The sequence below is a fragment of the Myxocyprinus asiaticus genome, chromosome 20 (genome assembly GCF_019703515.2).
Source record: "Myxocyprinus asiaticus isolate MX2 ecotype Aquarium Trade chromosome 20, UBuf_Myxa_2, whole genome shotgun sequence".
Lineage (NCBI taxonomy): Eukaryota > Metazoa > Chordata > Actinopteri > Cypriniformes > Catostomidae > Myxocyprinus > Myxocyprinus asiaticus.
The window spans coordinates 15,314,052-15,339,896 of NC_059363.1; the positions used below are offsets into that span (position 1 = coordinate 15,314,052).

The 25,845-nt window shown below is 39.6% G+C and overlaps 1 protein-coding gene across 1 annotated transcript; it reads right to left on the bottom strand.

The window, feature by feature from the left end:
* Window positions 1–233: 233 nt before the first annotated feature.
* On the bottom strand, window positions 234–24,919 carry mrps5 (mitochondrial ribosomal protein S5). The gene is made up of 11 exons (XM_051646489.1): window positions 24,841–24,919; window positions 20,320–20,448; window positions 17,736–17,861; window positions 16,767–17,000; window positions 16,176–16,210; window positions 7,860–7,950; window positions 4,973–5,019; window positions 4,684–4,741; window positions 4,393–4,455; window positions 3,562–3,698; window positions 234–776 (listed from the first exon to the last, which is right to left on the bottom strand). Exons 1-11 carry the CDS (start codon window positions 24,887–24,889, stop codon window positions 552–554), a joined length of 1,194 nt encoding a protein of 397 aa, XP_051502449.1. The 5' UTR covers window positions 24,890–24,919; the 3' UTR covers window positions 234–551.
* Between the last annotated feature and the right edge of the window lie 926 nt (window positions 24,920–25,845).

Here is a 25,845-nt window from a genome sequence, read left to right on the forward strand (position 1 = left end):
AAAGACAGTGCTAAATAATTTTGTCATGCTAACACTGCTGTTTTCTTTTTGTTTTTTTTAAACAAAAAATAGTTTGTTACTGGAAAAACTACACTTTTGAAAACAGCTGAACTCCTGAATTTCATGATATTACTGAAAAACATGAAGTTCGATGCATTGCTACTTTTAGTAGGCTCCTTCCCAACACACTGCTTAGACATTAGCAAGATTAAATAAAATGACAGTACACAAACAAAGATTTACCCAAACTGGATTTATTTTAGATGTATTGGTGCTCTTACATTAATATGACACAGGTAAGTGTGAGGAAAGTCTGACGAACTGAAGAATTGTAACTCATATGGTTACACATTCACTTCAATGTTCCTTCTGCAAAAGGGTTAGCAACAATTTAATATCTTTAATTTGTAATGAAATGACTCTTAAGGAGCATGCTTCCAATCCAAGCACCTGCCCCCAACTCTAAACATTTTCCCCAGCATACGGTGATCAGATCTGTACAAAAGAGTTGGCCTGCAGTGTGCATAGCAATATTGAGAGTCTAGTTCAGATCACCAGATGGTCCGTTTAACCCCTGCCCACACTGATCTCTTAACACCCTGGGCAGCCTTCACTTCAGCCCAGTGTAGACGTGTGTTGGGCAACTCATCTTCAACCTCAGGCTCCTTACGGGCACCCAGCTGTGGTCGGGCCACCACGATCGGCAGAGGCCCCTGCTCAGCACGAAACTCCACAACGTTAAGCTGCTTTTTATCAGCTAGAGTCTGATGAGTCTCCTGTGGAGGGGCAGGGGAGAAAGAGTCAGTTACAAGCCTGAAAAAACAGAGTGACAGTTTGGAGGGTCCCTAGTTTCCTGTGATCATGCACATCGAAGCCCCATTAATTTTGTTGAACAGCGGCTTATTCTGTAATGATATTTCTCCATCTCTCTTCACAATGCCCGCTTCTCCTGGGAGCCAATCAGCAAGGACTTTTGAACTGACTAGAATTTTAATTGATTTGGCCTCTTTCTGTCTACTCCTTTGTGGAATTACGGGTTGGTATCTAACTTAGCACAAATGCAGCAGGCTGACATCATCAGAGCAGTCTTAATAAAAGCGTCTGGCTCTCTGAAGACAGGACTGTTGGAAAATAAACTGTGGGTTTTTATTTATTTACAAAACAATTTTTCATTTCAAGTGAAATATTTGATCTTCTGTTGTTTAAGGCAGAACTCCTTTAAAATGACCACACAATAACACAAATCATTTTGTTAGGACATCTTACACAGTATCAATTAGGTGACTGTGATTTTGCCAAGTAGGGCGTGTTCCTGGATCAACATACTTGATGGCCTTGGAATGACATTTCTATCAACTATCAGTAAGACTAAGTCAACTGAAGTCAACTGAAGCTCATCACCTTTGATGTTTTCAGTCTGAAATTGATCGGCGACTAGTCTGTGACTAAAACTCCCGCAGCTTGTGCCCTCTTGTAGTGTATGTACTTCAGAGACTCGCTCCGACTAGTCACAGATGCTACAACACGATGAACGAGAAATGAGCAACAGCCAATGAAATAGTAACGGAGCGGCAGAGGAGAGCAATGCATTGGAAATCTGGAGCCAAAAATTACTTGGAAAATAAAAACAAAACATCAACCTGCAGCCCATGCCTCCCAATCCCCCCTCCCCCACTTCTGTTCAAATCAATGAATGTTACATTTATATAGTGCTTTTCTGATACTACACTCAAAGCGCTTTACATAGTGAACAGGGGACTCTCCTCAACCACCACCAGTGTGCAGCATCCACCTGGATGATGTGACAGCAGCCAAAGTGCTTAAGTCAGCTGACCACACACCAACTGTTGGTGGAGAGGAGAGAATAGAGTGATACAGCCAATTAATTGAGGGGGATTATTAGGAGGCCATGACTGATAAGGGCCAATGGCCAGGACACGGGGTTACACCTCTACTCATTACGAGAAGTACCCAGGGATTTTTAATGACCACAGAGTCAGGACCTCGGTTTAACGACTCTTCCAAAAGATGGTAACTTTTTACACTATAGTGTCTCCGTCACTATACTGGGGCGTTAGGACCCACACAGACTGCAGGGCGAGCACCCCCTGCTGGCCTCACTAACACCTCTTCCAGCAGCAACCTTCGTTTTCCCCAGGAGGTCTCCCATCCAGGTACTAGCCAGGCTCAACAATGCTTAGCTTCAGTGGGTAACCAGTCTAAAACTACAGGGTGATATGGCTGCTTGAATGAGTGCAAAAATCACCAGAAGCTCTTGTTGTTTGTTGACATGTTATCACGAACAACCTCAAAGAACACCCTTTTTTACCAAAAAAATGTCCATTACTTTTCCAGTCGTTTTTTATTTCTCGAAACCAATTTAGGTGTAAATAGCACCTGCCACACAGCGCGGCTATCTGCACTCCAAAAGTCTGGTGGAAAAACATAATTGAAGGCAAACTGTGCCCTTAGTGTCACTTCAGTCACGTGGGCTGTAACGATGAGGTGTGTGTGGTTTTTTTGTGTGGACGACCCGGGTTCGATTGAGCTTTTTGACCCACTTTATCCCATCCTATTTCCCATTCCCAACTATTAATATGTCCGTTCCTACTATTTATAATACTAAAAATATATATATATATATATAAAGGTTGATTTCCTCAAAGATTTGATCCTGGTGAAGGTCTGGGAGTTGAGAAAAAGGGTTGATCCGGGTAAAATTAACCATATTTTTTCGGGCCTGGGTACCTCAGCGAGTAAAGACGCTGACTACTACCCCTGGAGTTGCAAGTTCGAATCCAGGGCGTGCTGAGTGACTCCAGCCAGGTCTACTAAGCAACCAAATTGGCCCGGTTGCTAGGGTGGGTAGAGTCACGCTGGGTTAACCTCCTCACGGTCGCTATAATGTGGTTCTCGCTCTCGGTGGGGCGCGTGAATGCTGCGGAAAATAGCGAAGCCTCCACAAGCGCTATGTCTCCGTGGTAACGTGCTCAATAAGCCACGTGATAAGATGCGCGGATTGACGGTCTCAGACGTGGAGGCAACTGAGATTCGTCCTCCGCCACCCGGATGGAGGTGAGTCACTATGCCACCACAAGGACTTAGAGCGCATTGGGAATTGGGCATTCCAAATTGGGGAGAAATGGGGAGAAACCCCCCCCATGTGGAGAACCAACCGTGGAATCCCTGGATTAAACTTTTCTGTTGCCATGTGTGTGAGTTTAAGAATTAATTTTGGGATCATAAGTTCTAAAAGGGAGGAATTGTCTTGTAATTGACAACATTCAGCCTTGTAGTGTACACTTGGCTTTAGGTTATCTTATCAATCTATCATTTAATTCTGATTTTACGGGTTGGCTTGGCTAGCAGTTGTGGTTAGTGTTTGGAATAGGATTAGGACTGCTTGATTGAGAGGAATGTTCTTCCAGAACCAACAAAAATTTTTGATTCAGGAACACATCCTACCTGCATTGTCACAGGATCAAATAGGCCATTCAGATATATTCAGATGTGAAGAGGATGATTGACCTGATCAGCTAAACTATCGTTTCAATCTCTCACCTGATTGGCTAGGCCGTGAAAGAGAGCCCTGGTGATGTTGAGCAGATTGACTGAACCCTCCACTTTCGCGTACATATCTTCTATTCCAATCAGTTTACAGAGAGTGATCACTGCCCGGTGACAATGCAAGCCATAACCTGAGAGAGAGGAAAAAAGAATATAAAATAGAGGGAGAAGGTGAAGGAGAGAGAGAGTAAACTGAGAAATGAGGTAGAAGAGATGGATAAAGATAAAATATCCATTGTGTGACCCCATGGTGTGATAAAGGACCGCAATAAACACATTACATGACAGCATGAGACTATAGATGGGGTTGATGGCAGATCTCTGTGTAAAGAGATAAATAGGCTCTGGTCCTTTCAGTTATCAAGGTTTCAGATCCAGTCATGACATCTCTCACCAGGTTTCATACTCAGGTGACAGAGGTGAGCTGTGAGCATGGGCAGCTCATGCTCGAGGTGTGAGAGAAGTGTGTGGACACATTTCCTTTGGGAGTGCAGTGTGACATGTCTGGCTGCCATGGAAACAAATAAGACTCTGTGGATTTGAGTCAGAGTCACAGACTGTGTGAAGCAGAGCTGGACTCAGAACCAGGCTTGTTGCCACCATCCTGATCTCAAATCCAAACATAATTTGCGCTGTGATGTCTGGATTAGACTCAGCAGGGCTCAGACCAGGTGTGGAGGGGAATTGGAAATTGGCAGGCACTGGATGTTGGCCAGATATTTTAAAACGCCAAAGCCGTGGTGCAGTGATTGTGCCCATGCTCACAGCTTGTGTTCGCATTTGTACACATTTTAATATGCATGTGTTTGTGGTCAGTACAGTTACCTTTGTTCTGTTTCTTCATTCTCAGTGTGGTCCTTTTAAAGGTGGACTCGATGTCATGATATACTGTACATTAAGGTGAACAAGAAGACACAAAAAAAAAAAGAGAAAAAAGTGTGAACTCAGTCACACGGAACTCTCTCACTCTCAAGTCCTCTTTTTTGCAAGGCAAACATTATAAATACTCACAAACAAATGTATAAACTGAGTGGACAACTTCCCTCAAACACAAAGATTTACTGTGTTTGACAAAGATTTGTGTGTGAAGTAATATGACAGCAGTGTATGACTCACTAGTATGGTTGTTGTATCTCTCGATGTAGTAGAGATAATGCACAGCTCGGTTCTTGGCCTGTAAAACAAATTGATTTAATTATTACCTGATCTGGTTAGCTTTAGCAGAAGACTGAAGGTTTAAATCCTGCAAGTGTGTCACAGAAACTAGAGAGTTAAGACCAGAGTTTTGTTCTATCTTTATTGTGCCCTTGAGTGAGTCATTTAACCTCAGGTTAACCTCAGGGGGAACCATCCCTGCAATAAGTGTGCTGTGTGTTACTTTGAGTGAGTGTGACTGGTGGCTTACTTTTCTTAGTGCTGTGTTTCTGTCTGCTGCTTTCCCCAGCGCAAATCCTGTAGAGAAGTGTACAAAACAGCGCATTAACATGGATTATCAGCATTGTATTTTTCCACCCAAATATTAAATTGTATTAGTCGTGGATCACGTGACTTCAATTTAGTGCCCGACCGATATATCGGTCGGCCGATATTAGCCTTTCACCGATATATCGGTATCGGCGTATATGTTTACCGATATGCGCAGATACGAAAACTTTTTTTCAGAACATATAATGCATAAAACAATGCTTTAGAATTGGTGTCTTTACGTAGTTTGTCCAGCAGAGCACGCTCCGACTCCACGGTTTACAGAGCTGAGCAGACAGTGGCTCTGCAGACAGGGCGGAGTTAAGCGGTGCGGTGTTAAGCGGTGTCTTCACAGTAAGTTTCTAACTAGTTTGTCAAATACATACTGGAAAGTTAATAAACAATGACCCCATCATTTTCCCTTTTCAATATAACGTTAACCCTGTCCCTGACAACCATGTCACTCATGTCTGTTTGCTGTTAGCCAGCTATAGTTTGTCAGTGCAGTCAGTAATGTAACAGATTGAAAGGTAAACATCAAAGCATCTTTTTGCAGCTCAGCAGACAATCGTGCAGTGGTGGATTGTGTCTGTTGAGTGTTGATTTCATGCTACGCTGTTACCTAGTTGGTGAGATGCAATGCTGGTCCATCTTTTACTCTCCGTGACAACGAGCTTATAGCTAACTAGCTAACCACGTAGCTACTTTCATTTCTTGTCAGCTGAGTGGAAGCTAATGTGTAAACATGTATTCACCAAACAGTTTTGTTCAGGATTCACAGTTTGGTGCCCCCTTCAACCAAACAATTCCAGTCATTGCATTTATAAAATGTAATATTTAAAAGTCTGGTTTTCCACCGTTTAAAGTTTCCCCTGAACTTGTATAGCAGAATACGGTGTAACACCACTGCCGCTGTTTATCTCTTGTCTCGGCAGGTGTAAATGCTTCTTGTTTTACAACCTGCCAATAATTGACTGGCAGTATTAATATAGTCAGCATTTGACTGATACTAAACAGTACTACTGATGTTTATTTAGCTACTTATTATATTTGAATTTATTCTTTATTTGAATGGTCAGCAACTGACTGATACTAAACATATAGTACTGATGTTTTTTAAGCTATTTATTGTATTTTTATTTATTCTTTATTTTCTCAGTGTTCATTTCTAGAATTTGTTGACAGTGTATAATAATAATGTCAAATATTCTTTGATAGAAATATTTAAGAAAGCAGCCTTCTGAGTACCTTTGCGTAGTCATATTGGTGCAAAATCGGTGAACAATCCACATAGAAAAGGTCTGTTTTTATTCCAGCTCAAAAAATTTACTATTTTTGACCATTCGGTGAATTTTCCCCCTCTAAAATCGGTATCAAAAATCCCATATCAGTCGGGCTCTACTTCAATTACGCTTGTTCTTAACATGGCAACAAAACTAAATCATTGTTTTTACTTCCCAGGAGTTAGGGATGGGAATCGTAAGGAATTTAAGGATTCCAAGTCCGATTCTTCAGAATAATTCATGTTTTTTGAGGTTCCATTCATGATATTTTTAGTACCTTTGAAGAAGAATTATTTGGACATAAGAAATGAAACTCTTATTGCTACTGTGTGTCATGTGTATCTTTAACAGCACATTGTAATATGAACAACCAAACAGTAACTATACTGCCAGACTGAAGTCTTACAAGCCTCAAGTACAATAATACATAACAATTTCAAAAGATTATTATGAATTATTAAAAAGAGCCAGCTCATAAGAGCCATTTATTTGGGAATGGGACTACACTGGACACGCTGATTTTTGCGTCTCCATTAGCATAAAAATGCACGTTGAAGAACCGTTAACGGAACTGAAAGTCATGACAATCATACTATTACTTTTTTTTTCATGAAACTGGTTTTGCACAAGAACTGGTTCTCGGTTCCCAACCCTAATAAGAGTGTTATTATAATTTTATTTTTCAGTTGATATTTAGCACTTTTATTTTGTCTAGTATTGTTTTAATTTCTTGGAAACATACAGTGATACAATGTTCTGTGTAATGTAGGTAACTCATTTTAACAAATGGAAACTTATTGTAAAGTGTAACCATCTGGGCTAACATGAAAGTGCAATAAATGTGTAATACAAAAGTTGTCCTGATATGTTCTCAAATATTCACTATTAATCATTATAATTTTGATCAAAATAATTGTCATTAGTTCTGTATAGTAAAAACCTATAACAGCAAAATGTATCTGGAATTACATTACAATTACAAGTGAAAATAACAAGGAGCACTTTGCATTCTATGAAAAATGTGATGAGAACCACACTGCAGACACTGGAGACGGTCTTACATCTGAATTCATATAGTGTTTATAAACAAGCCAAGATACTTGTGAACCACTATGAAACTAATTAAGTATCGGCCAGAGGCTGACAGAAACTTTTAGTGAGAGGGACATGACTGTTTTCGCACCATTTATGACAGTATAAGCATCATGAATCTGTCAATGGAGATATTTGAGCTGTCATTCTCATCTGTGCAGACATTCTCTCCACTCACACCCCATCGGTCAAAGCAGTGCTGGACTTGCCAGAGACGGCAAAGACTACTGATGTTGCATACCAATCCTTACCTTATTACAACCTACTTGTTCCATATACTGCAGACACTTTATGACTATTGAAGACAGTGGCCTGAAACTAGACTTGGCTGTGTGAGAGATTATCAGATCTGTCTCTCCTCATAGTGTCACACTGCCATCTGTTAACATTAACAAGCCATCCAGCCTTCACAGAATCTTCATTAAAGGTGTATGTGCTTGTGTTCTGATTCACCTGCGGCGCCGTTTCCATTACCAACAGCAACCAGAGCGCTGATAGACCTTTTCCTGCCCTCTTTGGCTGTGATGTTAAACACACTCTTGACCTGTTAATCAAATAACAAACAGTACAAATGATATTGGAGTCAATATCTGCAAGGGACAAGTTTCTTCATGTGTACTTCCTGTATGTGACCAGCAGGAGGCAGTATTACCACATTGACTAGAGAATAAAATAATTCTCTCTTGCACCTTTTTGCAATCTGTTACACAATGGTTTGCTGTAGGAGTATCATTGATATGATAGGGATCTTTGTGCTGAAAGAAAAAGCCCACCTACTGGAAAGAACTACAGTTCTTTGATACATGAGTCCTTTCAACTGTCTGAAATCTGACTATGAGAATTACATAGCTGGTTATGCCCTAAACCGTCACTTTCATTCAATTTCACACCCTTTTCAAACAATCGACTGTCCGAATATGACTAATTCCCCCGTTAAATAGCATGCCCAAAGCAGCATGTCAAATGAGTAGTATATCAAATGAGATGCATGTTGTTCTGCGGTTGTTGCACTTTAAGGGTGTCAGAACACTTGTTTTGTATCTCTTACTATCTGCTGAACTGGAGTGTCACAACACACAATATGTTCTGTGAACTAATTCGGTAAGAAAATGTCTATGTGCAATGGAAAAACAAAATCTGATTAAAAAAAAAAGGATGTGAGTGATGTAAGGGTCTGAGCATAGCACGCCTGACTACACTTTAAACTTGACAACAGGGAAAAGGGTCTCTATAGTGTAAACTTGACTACAACAAAGTGCGTCTACAATGTCAACTTGACTAGAGTGTAAAGCGAAACTACGGCATACACTTGACTAAAACATATGATTGCCAACAATGTAAACTTGACTACAATGTAAAGTGTCTGCAATGTAAGCCTGAATACAGCGTTACGTTTCTACAATGTCATCTTAACTAGTGTGAAGTGTGACTACAGCATAAACTTGACTACAACATAATAATTGTCTACAATGTAAACTTGACTACAATTTAATGTGTCTACAATGTAAACCTCTACAAACAATTAAGTCATAAGTCATAAGCGCAAAGTCAGTGGGTATTTTCGAGCAAGCATGTGCTAAGTCTAGGTGCAAGTGGGTTTGGTGAAATTGCCTGTGCAATGCTCAAATAGGCTGGATCAAGTGCAATTTAATTCTGAGTTTTTTTTTTCCAGTTATTCCACCATCTGCGTCCTATTATATAGTCAACTCCCTCAAGCACCAGCGATATAAACAAAGACAGCACATTCATAAGAAGTTGGTAGTGTAAACAGACTGTATGCAATGAATTAGAAGAATTGAAAATTACATTCTTTGATTGTTCTATGACAGTGACGTGTTCCATTTATACGCAAGGAAAATGTGATTCTCGTCAGAATTTGGATGTACGTTCCGTTAAATTATAGACAATGTAAATATTATTAATAATTTTCATCTACTGACACACAAATCATAGCTAGTGTTAACAGTGATTGTATCGGCACGCACTTCACTTCTACCAGTTGTTAAAATAAAATGATGTACTCAAACACGAAAAAATTCAACCAACAATATTTCTAAATTCAAATTACACTTCAAACTAAACTAAAATATAATCAAAATAACGTAGTGGTCAAAAAAATCTTATATAACAACCTTCCCAAATCCAAACATTTTACCCTCTTCTTCTTCTTTCACTGACCCCAGTGACTTAAAATCACTCTACAATAACAGGTAGAAAATTACTAATACAAATTAGATCATTAATTCAATTGCAAACATAATAATAACAATAACTGAAAAAATAAAATAAACCATGACCTAAAGATAGTTTAACACAAATCTCATAAATATTTGTTTCATAAAGAGGCTACAACAGAGATCCCACTGTATTTTCAGAGTTTGGACACAAACTTTATTATCACCTGCTGGTGGAATCTCTAAACTATAAATGCATGAAATTAGTTTAAACTTTGAGTTAAGATGTGGTTTTCTAATGTTTTAGCGCAAGAACCTGTTTCTCAAGAAAATAGCAAATTGCGCATTGTGCCACTTCATTAACATACAAAACACCCGAAGTTTGAGCGCAAACACACCCACCCATGCACACTTGCGCTTTGTGTTGGTACAAAAATTGCGATTAGAGTTAGCGCTCTCATGAAAAATGGATAAGACGTTGCACATGGTCTTTGCACGTAATGCTGCGCTGTGCACGCTCACAAAAATAGAGCCCTATGTCACATTATAAAAGTCAGGTATACACCTTTTACTCTCAAGATTAATCTTTGACCACTGGTGTTGTGTATTGATTATTTCTGAATTTGATTATGTAATTGGCAAAATACATGTTTACCTAACTAAGAAATTGTTAATCTTGATTCTATATTAGGGATGTGCAAGACTAGTCGACTAAACAGTTCTGATGCTGCTAGTCGACACCGGAATTACTAGTCGGTTAATATTTCCCCCATTAAACTGATAATAATTTTTACACATTTACGTTTGGCTTTATATTTTTATAGAGGCTGCACTTAAATTACTGTCATATTAATGTTACATATTATGCTTTTGAGTAAGTAGCCTAGAAAATAACTGTTTTAGACTAGGTATGCAATTTTTTTTTATTTGCTGATTAAGAAGGCTATTTTCAACGAGGTGACGACTGCTTAACGGGTTAAACTATCTTTTATTCTGTGTGCACGTCATGTTTAGAATACATTAGGTTTATTGCTGGCTACATCACAGGCCTATTTTTTCTATCCTATAGCTGCTTTTTTTTTTTTTTTTATTACATCGTAACTGTTATTTGTTAACGTTCTTTACCGAACAGCTGTCATATTAGATCAATGGTTAATGCACGACTGCACATCGTGAAATACGTGCAAATTTTCAGCGCATATTCTCTCTCACAGATTTGGCTTAGTATACCTGTTAATTATTTTCAACAATGTCCTGACTGTTTTAATATGTTAAGTAAATTTTACTTGGTGATTTCAGTTTAGAACAGGCTGTTAGGGTTGTTCCATTGATCCTGCACTATTCATTCAATTGTTTTCAATAAATATGTCTGTTAAATATTTGCTAACATTGATTCAGTGAATGTGTGTCATGTTCTATATTTAAAGTACAATGATCATAATTCAAGGCGAGCACATCGCAGATAAATGCCCCTTTTCAGTAGAATTTAGCATCGGATTTGGAATAGATTAAGTATTTAGTATTTTTGAGTCGAATAAAAACATATTTTGTTTACTGTTTTCTGAAGGTTGGTTTCTCTTTAGACTAGTCGGTTACAAAACTCCTGTTTAAACGACAGTCAAATAAGTCGTAGCACACATCCCTATTCTATATTCTGAAATAATTGGCTTCAGTAGATTGTTAAATCCATGTTACAGCAAATCTGTGATCATGGTAAGCACATACTAATTCCCAGCGAATGATGGAGCATGAGGCATGTCAACCGGGATCTTAGCTTACTGACTAACCATTTGGCTTTAGTTAAGTGTATTAGACTATAAAGGCTAAAAGAAAGTACTATTTGGGACAACGTAACGTTGCTCGACCTGTCTAAATAATATTAGTCATGACCTCTGATTAATGCTTATATTACTGTAGTTAAGTGTAATAGGAAAATATAGAACTAAACAAAACTACTATTTGTGTGATGGTATGTTGGTCGGCCTAATCCAAACAGTATATTTAGCTATATATATAAAATTTCAAATAGTTTTTATAATTTCACGTTGGCAGCAATTTTGGCAGCAAAAATCCTAAACATTCACAGTAGTCTCTTCAAAACTGTGCAGGGATGAGGACATTGGGCAGCCAGTGTCCTGTGTTAGGGTCTGATGGACCTTTTCTACAAAAAGATTAAAATATTTCATCAGTCGAGGGCAAATGTATATGAATATTAAAAGGTAAGATCAACGGTTTGTTTTTAAGCTGAAGCACAGCAGTCCAGTTTATGTAAAAAATTTAAGTCTGAATGGACCATTTTTATATCTTCCTTAAAGTGACAATCTACTAACACAAACAAACATTTTAAATAACAATGCAGCATAAAAATACTGTTTGCTATATCAAGATATATAGGCTGTAGGTATAAATAGGCTGACTATGAAATAAATGGAAACGTTCTCAACAGCAGAGAACTCTACTAGTATAACTAGTACGTTTTGGTTGTCTTTATTTGCCATCCATGCCAGAGATGAAGATATCCTTGATAATTTTCACAAAATTAGAACAAAAATCAGTTTGTTTATTATGAAAGTGTCGTAACATGCTGATTAATGAAGCTAAAGTTAGACAGGGAAAAAAGCGTTATAGGCGCGACTTGTCCGGTCGCAAACCTGCCTTCGCTGAACCATCGGAGTCATATATCAGACAGATAGTTTCACTTGGCTTCATTCTCGTTTTCTGCAATATGTTTAGGCGAAAGATGCTAGTATCCAACTATACTGCAGCTCACCGTGTCTCCGCTACTGTTGTTAAAATAACCGCGCCTGCAACTCTACTTATCAGGGTTTATGCAGCATCTTATTTCTATAGCAGGGAGAGAGAGGCAACGCGGGTGGAGCGGGATTCAGCCCTAGAGAAAAATATGAATTAGCGTGGTGTGTACAGCTCCGTAGTTTTGACACGTTGCTCACTTAAACTGTAGAAACGGTAAGATGGGGCAACCCTTGTCATGATGCCTCTCGGTCCAGATGAAACCAAGCCGGGGTCCGGTCCCTGTACTGTGTCTACAGTGTCAAATATGTAAACAGTGAAAATTGCATCAAAGAGACAAAAAGAAGGAAAGAGATCATCTAATCTTTACAAGACATGATAAACGTCAGTAAAAATCTGTCAGAAAAAAGTCTTCCTCTTGTTTTAATTTATCTCCAAAACCATTATATCTTTTTTATCACTCTCATCTAACTATCAGCCATATCTCTACCTCTCCAGGTCTCTCTCTCTCTCATGTATCATCCGCTCAAGAGCACTATGGCTCTCTTCCCTCTCTCTTGGCAGACGACTCTTGTCCTTGGTTTTACAGGAAATATTTAGCTTAATTCATGTGCCTTTATAAGTACTTGGGATCTTGGGCTTTTCCACTGCACGGTACAGCTCGACTCGACTCTGCCCGCTTTTTGGGTTTTCAACTGTGGATAGTACCCGGTACCTGGTACTTTTTTTAGTACCACCTTGGTCGAGGTTCCAAGCGAGCCGAGCCAATACTAAATGTGACATCAAAACCCTGCAGATCACTGATTGGTCAGAGAGAATCGTCAATACCAGCGTCACTGAATTTGCAACACAGGACATCAACCCGCTAGTTTTAAAGTTAGCAACAGCGATAGCAATATCATATGTTCACACGACTATCGAATTGTAAAAAGAAATGGCTGTGCGCAAAACCATGCCGTGGTCAATAAACGAGGTGCAGACGCTCCTCTCATTAGCGACGAATGAAATGATGTGAAACGAAAAAGTCTTTCAGGAAGTGTCTCAGCTGTTGGCTGCACACAGCTACCACCGGACCTACCAACAGTGTAGGGAAAAGTAAAAAAAACTTAAGTGACTACAGAACCATCAAGGACCACAACAGCCGGAGTGGTTCAAACAGAAGAAAGTGGAAGTGGTTCGACCAAATGGATGTTATCAATGGCAATAGGCCGGCGAACAATGGGAGGGAGAGTGCCCTGGACTCGGCCACGGCGTTGTTGGAGTCCAAAATGGAGAATGGTACGTTTTGTTACGTTAACTCTATATTCTGCTTGAAAGCTTCCCTTTATTTAGTTGACCAGCTACTGAAAAGCTTGCTTCTAAAACAACCAGGCCAATTTAACTGTTACACTTGTGTAAAATCACCATGCAACAACTTCTTAATGTAGCACAATGAGCTAGTAGCTAACAGCTTGCGGTCATGTTACTGTTTATGGTCAGTAATGTTTGTGTCACGTTTAAGATGATGTCACGGCAGTAGAGGAGGCGCAACTATTACGATCAGCCAATAATCCCACCCACGTTGAGGCAGCACTAAACTGCAGTGGAAAAGCAAGCTCAGAAAAGTAAAGTGAGCAGAGTCGAGTCGAACCGTAATGTGCAGTGGAAAAGTGCCATTATGGTCTTTACTTGTTCCTGCTCTAGGACACCCAGGAGACTGAGAGAAAAGGAGGGGGAAAGGGATGGATGGATGGAGAACACAGAGAGACAGAAATGTGTGGCACTTAAAATGCATGCCTGATAATGTCACCAAGCTTTTCAGAACCACTTCAAATGATTTGGGGTTCAAGGTTATGGAGAACTGCTGAAGTTCTTTTTTCCTGTGTCAGCCCTCTATTATGAAAACTAGCTTTCTTACTAGCTCTATGAAGTTTGTGTCTACTAAAATTATTATAATCTCTCGGGTTATATCACAAGCCTCTTGGGGTAATGTAAGGACACAACAGTATCAACGCCATGTGTCCAGTCACATTCAAAATATTTTCCTCCACACAAGTTAATTTGCTGGGGACTGAAAAAGACTGAAGTGGTCTGACTCACAGTCTGTGGTGGCTCAGTCTAGTCACTCTTGCCAAGAGCCAAAAACATCCATCAACAAGACAGGAAACAGAGAGCGAGGATAGATCACTTAACCTAAATCATCTGAATTATCCGCCTTTGTTCCATTTGATTCTTTGCAGTGTTCATTTAGGGGGAAAGCTTCCACTGTAAACCTATCCACTTCTCTCCCAATAAAGCTTTTTGGAAATGAAAGGATCAGAGGACAACACAAAGACAACAGGCAAAACATAGTAGAGTGAAACAAAGAAGAGGGCCTGAGGTGAATTGCTGTACTGATTTCCATTCTAAACTCTGCAACATTTCTGCCAAATGACATCTGCTGGTGCCAGCCTGGGGCTCTATGCAGAGATTTGTTTATCAAACGTTCATTGTTGTGTATAATTAGATAATTCTCCAGACACTCTAGTAACAGTAGTACATGGTAATTTTTGCGCTGTGCAGATTTGGTGCCCTGAATGCCTCCCTTTAAAAGTGGTTCAGCAACTTGAAGGAAGTAAACCAGTGATGCATGCAGCCACATATGAGAAAGATGCTCACAGACCCCCCAGCACAAAATAAAACCTGATTCACCCAACTCGAATATATAGAGATGATGGAAATGTCCAAAGCATATCTCTCTGATATCAACATAAAGTGAGGAACCGCAAAATGTTTTTAAGACAACATGTACTCACAGTTGACCCTATTAAATGTCCCTGGTCTTATTTGAACTAATCATCACACATTATCCTAAAAAAAAAAGAAAGAAAAAAAAAATCACAATCTTTTAGCAAAATGTATTAAGTTCCTCCAACTTTTTTTGCTGATGTAGCCAATATGGTGGGAAAATGTTACCAACAACATCAGTTCACTTTTCACAATCCAATCAAATCCCAATAGAAAAAAATCAAGCTCCACCCTACATTATTTCCTGCTCCGAATATTCTGTTTCACTCTGAAATTTGTGACAGTAAGTCAACTGTTTAAAGTCAACATGACACCGCATTCACAATGCATTTTGTTTAAATTCGATGTGACATATAGAGCGATAAACTGGAAAAAAATTTTTATAAAATGTAGGGCTTTTTACAATGGGAATATATGCATCTTTCATATCAGAATGGAACCATACCTAAAAGCAAGTTTGCGGCCAATTATGGAGTACCACTCCACAATCCCACCATATTTATTACATTAACTTTAACTGGTATTAAATTACTGCATGTGTAACCAGTTCTGCTAGACCCGCTCAGAGTAGGAATCGAACTGGCGTCAGCCAGCATGGGAGGCAGGCGCGCTAAAGAGACTACTGCCTCTAGCGTCAGTCGCTAGTGTGCCTCTTGAGGCCAGGGGAGTGAGGCTTACACATACCGCACAGCTATCACGTACTAGCTAGCTCCCGTTTAGATGAACTACTAGAAAGGTTTTAGAAATTCACATTACCTACAACACAAGTCTAAAACAACGCCCAAATAGCTTTTTGGCTGTTGGTTGACATTAACCAATAGCCCAAACTGTCTACGTGAAATCAGCATGATGTTAACATTAACCAATAGCCCACACAGCCTATGTGAGCTCAGCAACAAAAGGAAAGTCATTACAGAGTTGGAGCAAGTTAATACATTTGGATAAAAGGTTAAAAAAATAAGAGGACAAAACTTTTTCTATGAAATACATGTAATGTGCACTGATGAATCGTGACTTTAAATGAAAATGTAATTTCGTGTTTTGCTATTAGGAGGTGCGTGTTCATGCGTGTACTCACCTCAATGATTCGTGATTCAAAATCTTCGTATGTTTCTGATAAAACAAAGGACAAACAAAAGTCACAACTTTTTTTAAATGACAAAATGAAGAATGACATTTTGCTTGAGAAAGAAACAGGCATATCTCCTGGATGGAGGTGGGGGTGTTGCCAGGGTGACACGGGAGGCGAGAAGGTGTTGGAGCAGATATAGATGTGATTTAGACTCTAGGCCTCACCATGGCTGGGCAATCCATCACCACAACTACCAGAGATTGCACCTACCTCCTGTCGGCCAATCAGACAGCAGGAAAACCATTTGCACGGCAAGACGGTGAGTGGCCGAACAGCAGTGCAAATTACAACAAGACTGCACTTTCTGCATCTCATTTTGGGAGAGAAGTGTGTTTGAGTGTGTTAAAGCAACCAAAGCTTGAAGATGCAGGTGTTGCATTATATGTAGTGTGTAGCATGAGTGCAGTATGTAGTGCTGATAATATAATTTATAATAAAACATTTTTTTTAAAAAAGCAACATAAAAGCATTTTCACAAATTAACTCAAGACTTTTGATCCACACACTGTATATGCAATCAGCAACATAGGCACACACCTCCATTAGGCCCTGGATCTGGAGGGCCTAGACTGATCCCACCCCAGGAGTGGCCGGTCCATCCTCTCTCTCTTTTTATCTTAGTCTTTCTACGTTTGTCCCATTCATCTCTTTGGCGATCCAGGGCTGCCGTCACCTCCTTTTGCTCTGCCTCTCCCCGCTGTGAGGGCCTCTGGACAGACCCATCCTTATACACTGCCGTGTTCAGACCAGGCCACAGGTACCCAGCACGGCCTGAGGAGGATACAAGAAATCACACAAGCGCTCGACTATTGGCTCCTAACTGAAACCCTGTTTTGAGAAAAGGCTCCATGAGAGAGTGAGAGAGAGAGAGCAAAATCGATAGATTGCCCTGAGGTCTTTTAATGTGAAAGTAAATAATGCCACTCAATAAATGTGGCCCTCTGTGTGTGATGCGAGCTTAGAAGGTTAGATTCCAATCGCTGGTTTAGTGGGGGCAAACACCAAGATGTGCTACTGACTAAATAGATAGCTAAGGGTAACTGCTGTATATAGCCTTTTCAGTCTAGTGCTGGGTGTAAATCTGTCCATAGAAAACCAGTTCATTTAGTTCTGGTGGGTAATAAATGTAGTTCTGTTTTTAAATGGGACTTATAATGAAAAGCAGGATTTTCCTCTCTCTTTTGAAATAAAAGACATACTCTGAATGATACATATGCAAAACTCCCTCTTCCAAACTATTCGGACCATTTAAGGAAACTATCCAGCAATAAATGGGCAGTTTAGAAACAGCACTGACATCACAACAATGCCTGCATTAACATATGACCGCCCACATTTACACCTGTTCAGTATTCATGACTATGTGTGAATGAAGGAAGTGTGAGCTATTACAGTTATTTTGAGGTTAGCCAATTGCAACAGAAATCATTAAACATACAGTCTTGAGGGTAGATTAGCAAAAATAGCCTGCAGAAAGAAAATAATGTAGATGATTATAGAATGTACCTTCTCCAAGGTTCTGGCCTCTGTTGAGATCTCTCCTCACTTTTCGTTTGGTTCTCTTTCCCCGGCCCTTTCTGGCACCAGCGCCGGTCTCAGCTAGGACACCCCGCCAAAGCTGTTCAGCTGTCACTGAAAGGAACAAACTGATGTCAATAAACACACACCTACAGTCAAAGCACTAACACTGTCTATTAGCACTCAAGCACACATTTACATAACTACCCAAACTGTTTTATATAACTGTTTTATAATTGTTTATATAATTATTTGCTAAAAATTGCTATAATTGTTTTTAAGCTAATTACTAAAAAACTAATCGCTAACCCTACCCATAAAAACAAAAACTGTTTGCATTTTTACAGTTTTTAAAAAAAATAGTATTTGCATTATGAATCCATTTTCAAATTGAGGACATTCTCTAATGTTCCCAAAGGGAGATTTTTACAGTTTTGGTTCACTTTTGGAGAGCAATTTTTTCCCCAAACTATAGCGATGCACACACACACACTAACATATAAGGTAATTAGCAGTGTTAAAAAAATGCAAAGCTCCAACATTAAATTCAGCTGTTTGTTTTGCCATGCAAGCATGGACTTTCATCCATATTCTGTGTATGTGTGTGTTTAGAGGGGCTGGCTAATGTGGGACATTGTGAGTTGTTTGATGTTGTTCTGATTTAATTAGGACTTAATTAGATGAGACAGAGAGGCTGCCAGGCCTAATGAAGCATTCGATTCCAACAAAAGCAGTTAAAAAAATATCATAATTCTATCTGACAGCCAAACATCGCCAAATACACACTGACTCGCACGAAACCAAAGCATTTAACATACACTTACACCATCTGCAAGGGAGATGCTGAAGGCACATCCTTATGCAGTTTTGAAGTTTAAAAACAAATTCTGCTTTTTAATTGTATAATTTTCTATGCTCACACTATTTTATTGAAGAGCTGTTTAAGTCTCTATATTACCAAAATCTACAATGAAAACCACATTTTTTGATCAATGTATTTTAAAGGCAATTGATCATTCAGACAAATGTATAAATCTGTTCAAACAATTAATTAAAAAGAACAAATAATAAAAATAAAAAAAATCTTAAAAATTGGGCATCACAATTTGGGGTTGGGAATCCTTAGGTACTTCACGATTCATTCTGATTCCAATTCACGATCTGATTCCAAAATGATGCCTGATACATCTGCATTTTCTTTATTATTGATTAATCTGCTGTGTAAAGGCAAACACAGTAATTTAACTTTTTGACCAAAATAGATTGTTTCTTAGATCATGTTGTCCTGTGAAAGACAGAAAATTGACAGTCTTGAGAAAATTGCAATAACTACAACATCCTCACTAAAATCAGGTAACTGCTTTGTTAGTGTAGTTACTGTGTAGTTACAGCCTTTGAATGGCAGTATTGTAATTTACATTTATAAGACTCTTTTATCCAAACGACTTACAAATGAGGATCATAACAAGCAATTTGGCATACAAAAGTCTACAATATCTACAGCACCACAATGCTAAGTTGTCAAAGTGACTGGAGAAGTATAGATGTTAGTGCAGAAGGAGACAGTTTTTTTTTTTTTAAATCGAAGTCTATAAATTACTATAAATTCTCCTCCTTGCCCAGTAGGTGGCGATATGCATGAAGAAAGTGAATCGCCAAAAACAAAAGAAAAAGAATGTGAAAATGGAGATTGATAATAAAAAAGCACTTATATATTGTTTGGTTTCTCACCCATACTTATTATATTGCTTCTGAACACATGGATTTAACCACTGGAGTCATATAGATTACTTTTATGCTGCCTTTATGTGCTTTTGGAGCTACAAAGGTCTGATCACCATTCACTTGCATTCAGTGGACCAACAGAGCTTTGTTTGTTTGTTTGAAGAAAGTCATACATATCTGGGATGGCATGAGGGTGAGTAAATAAGAGAATTCTCATTTTTGGGTTAACTTTTCCTTTAAGATTTGAATTTCCATGACTTTTCCAAGCAAACACAATTTTAAAATTTCCAGATATTTTCAGGTTATCCTTAACCATGATTATCAGATTAGATAAACATTTCCAAATATCTCTGTGACACTAAATGTCAGAACATTTTTAGACCTCTTTTTTTTTTTTTTTTTTAAGATCTCTACAGTCCTCAAACTATTTACAGTTTGAGCTGGACCAGATCAAATGGCTGTTTTAAAGTTTCACTTTAGAATGGTGCAACTGAAGGCGACTACTGCCATGAGAGAGTTTGCTGCATCACATTTTAAAAATAGTGTGCTATGAGGATTGCTAAATTGTCAGTTTTCATTCAGTAGATGCTTAAATCAGAAACAAGTTCCAGTACACTAAATGCATGGACAGTCCCATCTGAAGCAGCCTGGGGTTAAGGTCACAACAGTGAAAAGGGATCTCATTAACTCTAATGCTCATAACATCAAGGTTAAAACCTGACCTTTGGGCTGCCAGCCCAGATCCCCAACCACTAAGGCACCATCACTCCAGGATTTTAATCGACACTCAATGAAAATCATTGAGGAATCTAAAAACATCCAATGAAAGCATATTATATGCACTTACATTTGTTGAAGAAGCTACCATGTCTGGTCTGTTGCAGGGCTACAGTGACTGGTGCATATTGGGTGGGACTGCGTCTGGCCAAGTGGGAGAAGTGAGCGGCGCCCCCTAGTGCTCTCAGTGTTCCAACACCTGTTGACAAGGGAGACAGAGGTCAGACATTTAGATAAAAATTAAAAAAAAAGATTATCACACCATTATTATTATTACATCATTACCCAAGAAAACCAGTCACACAGATCTTACAATTTTGGCCAAAACAGAACCAGGGATAATATTGAGAGAAAATAAAAGTAAGAACATTTTCCAATAAAATACATATAGTAGGATGCTGGGTGAGTTAGTACAGGAGGTGTAGGGTTTTCTAAATGTAATATGTGCTACAATGTAATAGACAATTTTATCCAAAGCAACAGAACACTAATCACAGGGACATTTCCTCTGAAGTAACATGGGGTAAAGTGTCATGCTCAAAGGCACTAAGGTGATTCTGATACATATGATGCAGCATTTTATATGCATTTCACACAATGACACTGCATTTTATATATACAAAAATATACTACATATATACATAAGCTATTTCCCTTCACTTTCTCACACCTTGAGCCTGTCTTCCACTGTGTTTGAATTATTACTGTTACATGTAAATTAAATAAATAAATAAACATTAAAGGCAACAAAACCAGCATCTGGTTGCCTGTACTGAGCGTTAAACACTGTAGCACATCAACTACGCCACACCACCAATAATAGGATTAATGTGATCAGACAGTCTGTAAATGGGTTTTTGATTTGCCTTTGCACCCCATACATTTAATAGTTTTGATAACTATTGAGTCTAAATGTAGCAAATGCTTCTGAAACATCAGTTCTTAACATGCTGTTTTGATAAATTATTATTATTATTTTTAAGTTTTTTTAATTTAAGTCTAAGCAGCAAAAAAATCAAGGACTGAAGCACTGGCAAGAACAGGAGGGCTACAAAAAATACAAGACCACTAACCTACTAATCAGTGTTGCCAGATTGGGCAGGTTCCCGCCCAATTGGGCTACTTACAATAGATATGTACGGGGGAAATATGTGCTTGGGCAGGTGGTCAAAATTTGGGCTGCTTTGGAATGATTTTGGCAGGTTTTTAAAATGATAAAATTAAGAATTTCCATTGCCCATGCAACTAAAATAAAGAAAACGTCTCCACACACAATCATTCAATCAAATAGCCTGAACACTGATTGACAGAAAATGTGTTTAATCCTGTTCAGAGGAGCTACGAGTTGCCACACTCACCAGTAAGTTCTGAATGTGTGTGATCTGCAGGTGTTGCTCATTGATTTTTGTGATAGAAATGAGACAATCTTAACAATGACAAAGCGGTAAAAATGTAAGAGAACTCATCAAAAATGGGGAAATTACCCTGATATCAAGGGGTGGTTAATGCCAGGACTTACACTATATTGCCAAAAGTATTCGCTCATCTGCCTTTAGACGCATATGAATTTAAGTGACATCCCATTCTTAATCCATAGGGTTTAATATGACATCGGCCCACCCTTTGCAGCTATAACAGCTTCAACTCTTCTGGGAAGGCTTTCCACAAGGTTTAGGAGTGTGTTTATGGGAATTTTTGACCATTCTTCTAGAAGCGCATTGTGAGGTCAGACACTGATGTTGGACGAGAAGGCCTGGCTCGCAGTCTTCGCTCTAATTCATCCCAAAGGTGCTCTGTCGGTTGAGGTCAGGACTCTGTGCAGGCCAGTCAAGTTCTTCCACACAAAACTCGCTCATCCATGTCTTTATGGACCTTGCTTTGTGCACTGGTGCGCAGTCATGTTGGAACAGGAAGGGGCCATCCCCAAACTGTTCCCACAAAGTTGGGAGCATGGAATTGTCCAAAATCTCTTGGTATGCTGAAGCATTCAGAGTTCCTTTCACTGGAACTAAGGGGCCAAGCCCAGCTCCTGAAAAACAACCCCACACCATAATCCCCCCTCCACCAAACTTCACAGTTGGCACACAGTCAGACAAGTACCGTTCTCCTGGCAACCGCCAAACCCAGACTCGTCCATCAGATTGCCAGATGGAGAAGCTTGATTCGTCACTCTAGAGAACGCGTCTCCACTGCTCTAGAGTCCAGTGGTGGCGTGCTTTACACCACTGCATCCGACGCTTTGCATTGCACTTGGTGATGTATGGCTTGGATGCAGCTGCTCGGCCATGGAAGCCCATTCTATGAAGCTCTCTACGCACTGTTCTTGAGCTAATCTGAAGGCCACATGAACTTTGGAGGTCTGTAGCGATTGACTCTGCAGAAAGTTGGCGACCTCAGCGCACTATGCGCCTCAGCATCCGCTGACCCCGCTCTGTCATTTTACGTGGCCTACCACTTCGTGGCTGAGTTGCTGTCATTCCCAATCGCTTCCACTTTGTTATAATACCAATGACAGTTGACTGTGGAATATTTAGCAGCAAGGAAATTTCACAACTGGACTTGTTTCACAGGTGGCATCCTATCACATCCTACCACGCTGGAATTCACTGAGCTCCTGAGAGCGGCCCATTCTTTCACAAATATTTGTAGAAGCAGTCTGCATGCCTAGGTGCTTCATTTTATACACCTGTGGCCATGGAAGTGATTGGAACACCTGAATTCAATTATTTGGATGGGTGAGCGAATACTTTTGGCAATATAGTGTATCTGTGGAGTTTTTCTTGGAGAAATTGCAATGACCAGGCCACTGATGCCTTTTGGCTAGAAGTTTAATGCTGTTGAGAACACTGTGGGATATATCGTGAAGTTGGCACTCATGGTGATCACAATAGTATCAAAGTAACTCAACTTAAAAGTGACTCTTGAATTTGCTGCTCTTCCTTGACTCATCGATGTACGCACAGGAACATGAAATGATTGAAAATCAGCCGCATTACGTCCACGATGACAGCTGTCTAGGAACTTTGACTGTTCTGTGTATTAGCAAATTCACCTTACTTAAATGACTACAAAGATTTAGTTTTCTTGGAATTTGGAATAAGCCATAACAGTGTAAAAAGGTAGGACAGATTATGTATAACCTTTATATGACATATTAATTCAAAAATAGGCCTATTACGGGAGCCTGGGTAGCTCAGCGAGTAAAGACGCTGACTACCACCCCTGGAGTACACGAGTTTGAATCCAGGGCGTGCTGAGTGACTTCAGCCAGGTATCCTAAGCAACCAAATTGGCCCGGTTGCTAGGGAGGGTCACATGAGGTAACCTCTTCGTGGTCGCTATAATGTGGTTCTCGCTCTCGGTGGGGCGCGTGGTGAGTTGTGCGTGGATGCCGTGGAGAATAGCGTGAAGCCTCCACACGCGCTATGTCTCCGCAGTTTCGCGCTCAACAAGCCACGTGATAAGATGCGCGGATTGATGGTCTCAGACGCGGAGGCAACTGAGATTCGTCCTCCGCCACCCGGATTGAGACGAGTCACTACGCCACCACGAGGACTTAGAGTGCATTGGGAATTGGGCATTCTAAATTGGGGAGAAATAATAATAAAAAATATGCCTATTGAAAGGCAAAAACATAACTGCAATCATAGCACAATGGCATACTTTCATTATTTGGCTTCTTGAAATCCCAGGGTAGCATACTTGTTCCTTTTCTGTGTGCGTGTGTTTGTTAATATGTGTGAATAAAGAAAAATGGGTGAATGGAAAGGTTTTTGGAAACTTTATCTTTGCGTCGTTTCATTGTGATGTCATGGTTGTAAAGGAAATGCTGTAGTGCAGTAGCGGTTGAAGCTTGTATGGCGCCCTGGGCGAAACCCGCTTCATCCCGCCCCCAAAGTTGTTGACCAGGGGGGTAATTGCCCATGTCGCCCATGCCTAAATCTGCCCCTGCTGTAGTGTTATGGTTAATGTGTATTTCATTTTCATATACACTTTGGGCGGTTTTTTTTAATGCATTTGGGCGGGTTTTGAGCAATCACTGGGCTGGAAAATGTCAAACGAATCTGGCAACACTGCTACTAATACACAGCAGTACCTAAAGCTGTATTGTCTTTATAGTACTGCATTGCCCTTGTAGTATAGTGCTGCCTGGTAAACTGCATTAATCAAAATCAATCACTGCACACACTTACTAAGAAACTATTTTAGTGGAAATCCCAATTTAAAATGACAAAACATTGTATATACAAGCTATTTAAAATAAAAAGTACACTTTTAGACAGCATTCAATTTTCAGAGGTCATGACTAAGACAGGGATGTCTAGGTTGGTGTTTTATGTAGATATTTTGCGGTTATACATGTATGATTTTCGAGGTTAAACTTTGTATGGCACACATTATGAGGTAAATCATCAAATTCCTCGAGCTGTCTAACAGGGACAGTTAGCATGGTCAGATAGCTTCTTCATCAAACCTGCTATAACCGACACATTCTTTATAAGAAGCTTTCACATAATTCATAAACAATTGTCCCTGCACTTAACACAGGTGCAAGGCATCAAACAGACGAGAGATAATGAGCAAAACTCACCATCAAATGATAACCGGAGGACACAGCACAGCCTTGAGACCGCCGCCATGTTCACATGCTGCGGGGTCCATCAACAAGCATGCTGTCCAAAGATGTGCCTGTCCGAAAGTAAGAAAGCAAATATTTCATAACAGCATGGAGATTTTGATTTATGGTAGTGCATGACGGTCGCTAAGTACAGATGAATTTTGTTAGGCAATTTCACGAGCAATGAAATATTTATCATAATTTAGGGTTTATGGTTGTGACTAGGGGCTCAGCTGTGCCCCTAAAAACATTTCTGAATATGTTAAACGATCATCCATTATCAACAGCCATTTTATTTTCACAGAGATTAAACTAAACTTATAATTACTAGGGCGCATGTGGCTTGATCAAACTTATTAGTAGTAAAGTACAGTAAAGCAGTGTCGGCGCTATGGGGGAGCCCTGGGGAGCCATGCCCCACCACTTTGACTATTGTGTCACCCCACTTCGACCACATTTCAACCACAAACGTTTTAGTGCAGTTGGTGGAATTTTTAGATAGTCCTTTACACACCATAGGCGAATATACAATGAACTTCAAACATAAAACGACCCTGCTTAGAATTAATAGTCTGCCCATGAAAAAATATTTTTAATAGAAAAGAAAAAAAAAGAGACAGATGATAAAGTGCTATACAGTACAAAGGGTCAAGATAATCAAATCACAAAATAAGATGTGCCCAATGTGCATACAGTCTTCATACACTGAGGGTAAGTTTACACGACAAAGATGTACTAAAAACGGGAAAGTTTTTCCTTTGTGTTTTTGAAAAGATTCGCGTACAGACAACAACGTTGTCAAAATGATCCCCGTTCACACGGATCCGCGAAAACGACTAAAAACACTGTATTATGCATGCCAGGCCAGTAGTTGGTGATGTCACTTTGTAAAGAAACACTACGCACCGGCGCACATAAGCATTCTTCCAGAGCGGTGAACACGAACAATGAAGATGGCAAAAGCATCGAGCAATTTTG

Bases quoted from the DNA above. Each gene is read 5' to 3' on its own strand.
- mrps5 (XM_051646489.1), bottom strand. From the start codon at position 24,889: ATGGCGGCGGTCTCAAGGCTGTGCTGTGTCCTCCGGTTATCATTTGAT. The intron at 5,020-7,859 runs GTGAATCAGAAC...ACTTCTCTACAG, and splicing joins TAATGGAAACGGCGCCGCAG to GATTTGCGCTGGGGAAAGCA. The intron at 3,699-4,392 runs GTAACTGTACTG...CCTCTCTCTCAG, and splicing joins AATGAAGAAACAGAACAAAG to GTTATGGCTTGCATTGTCAC.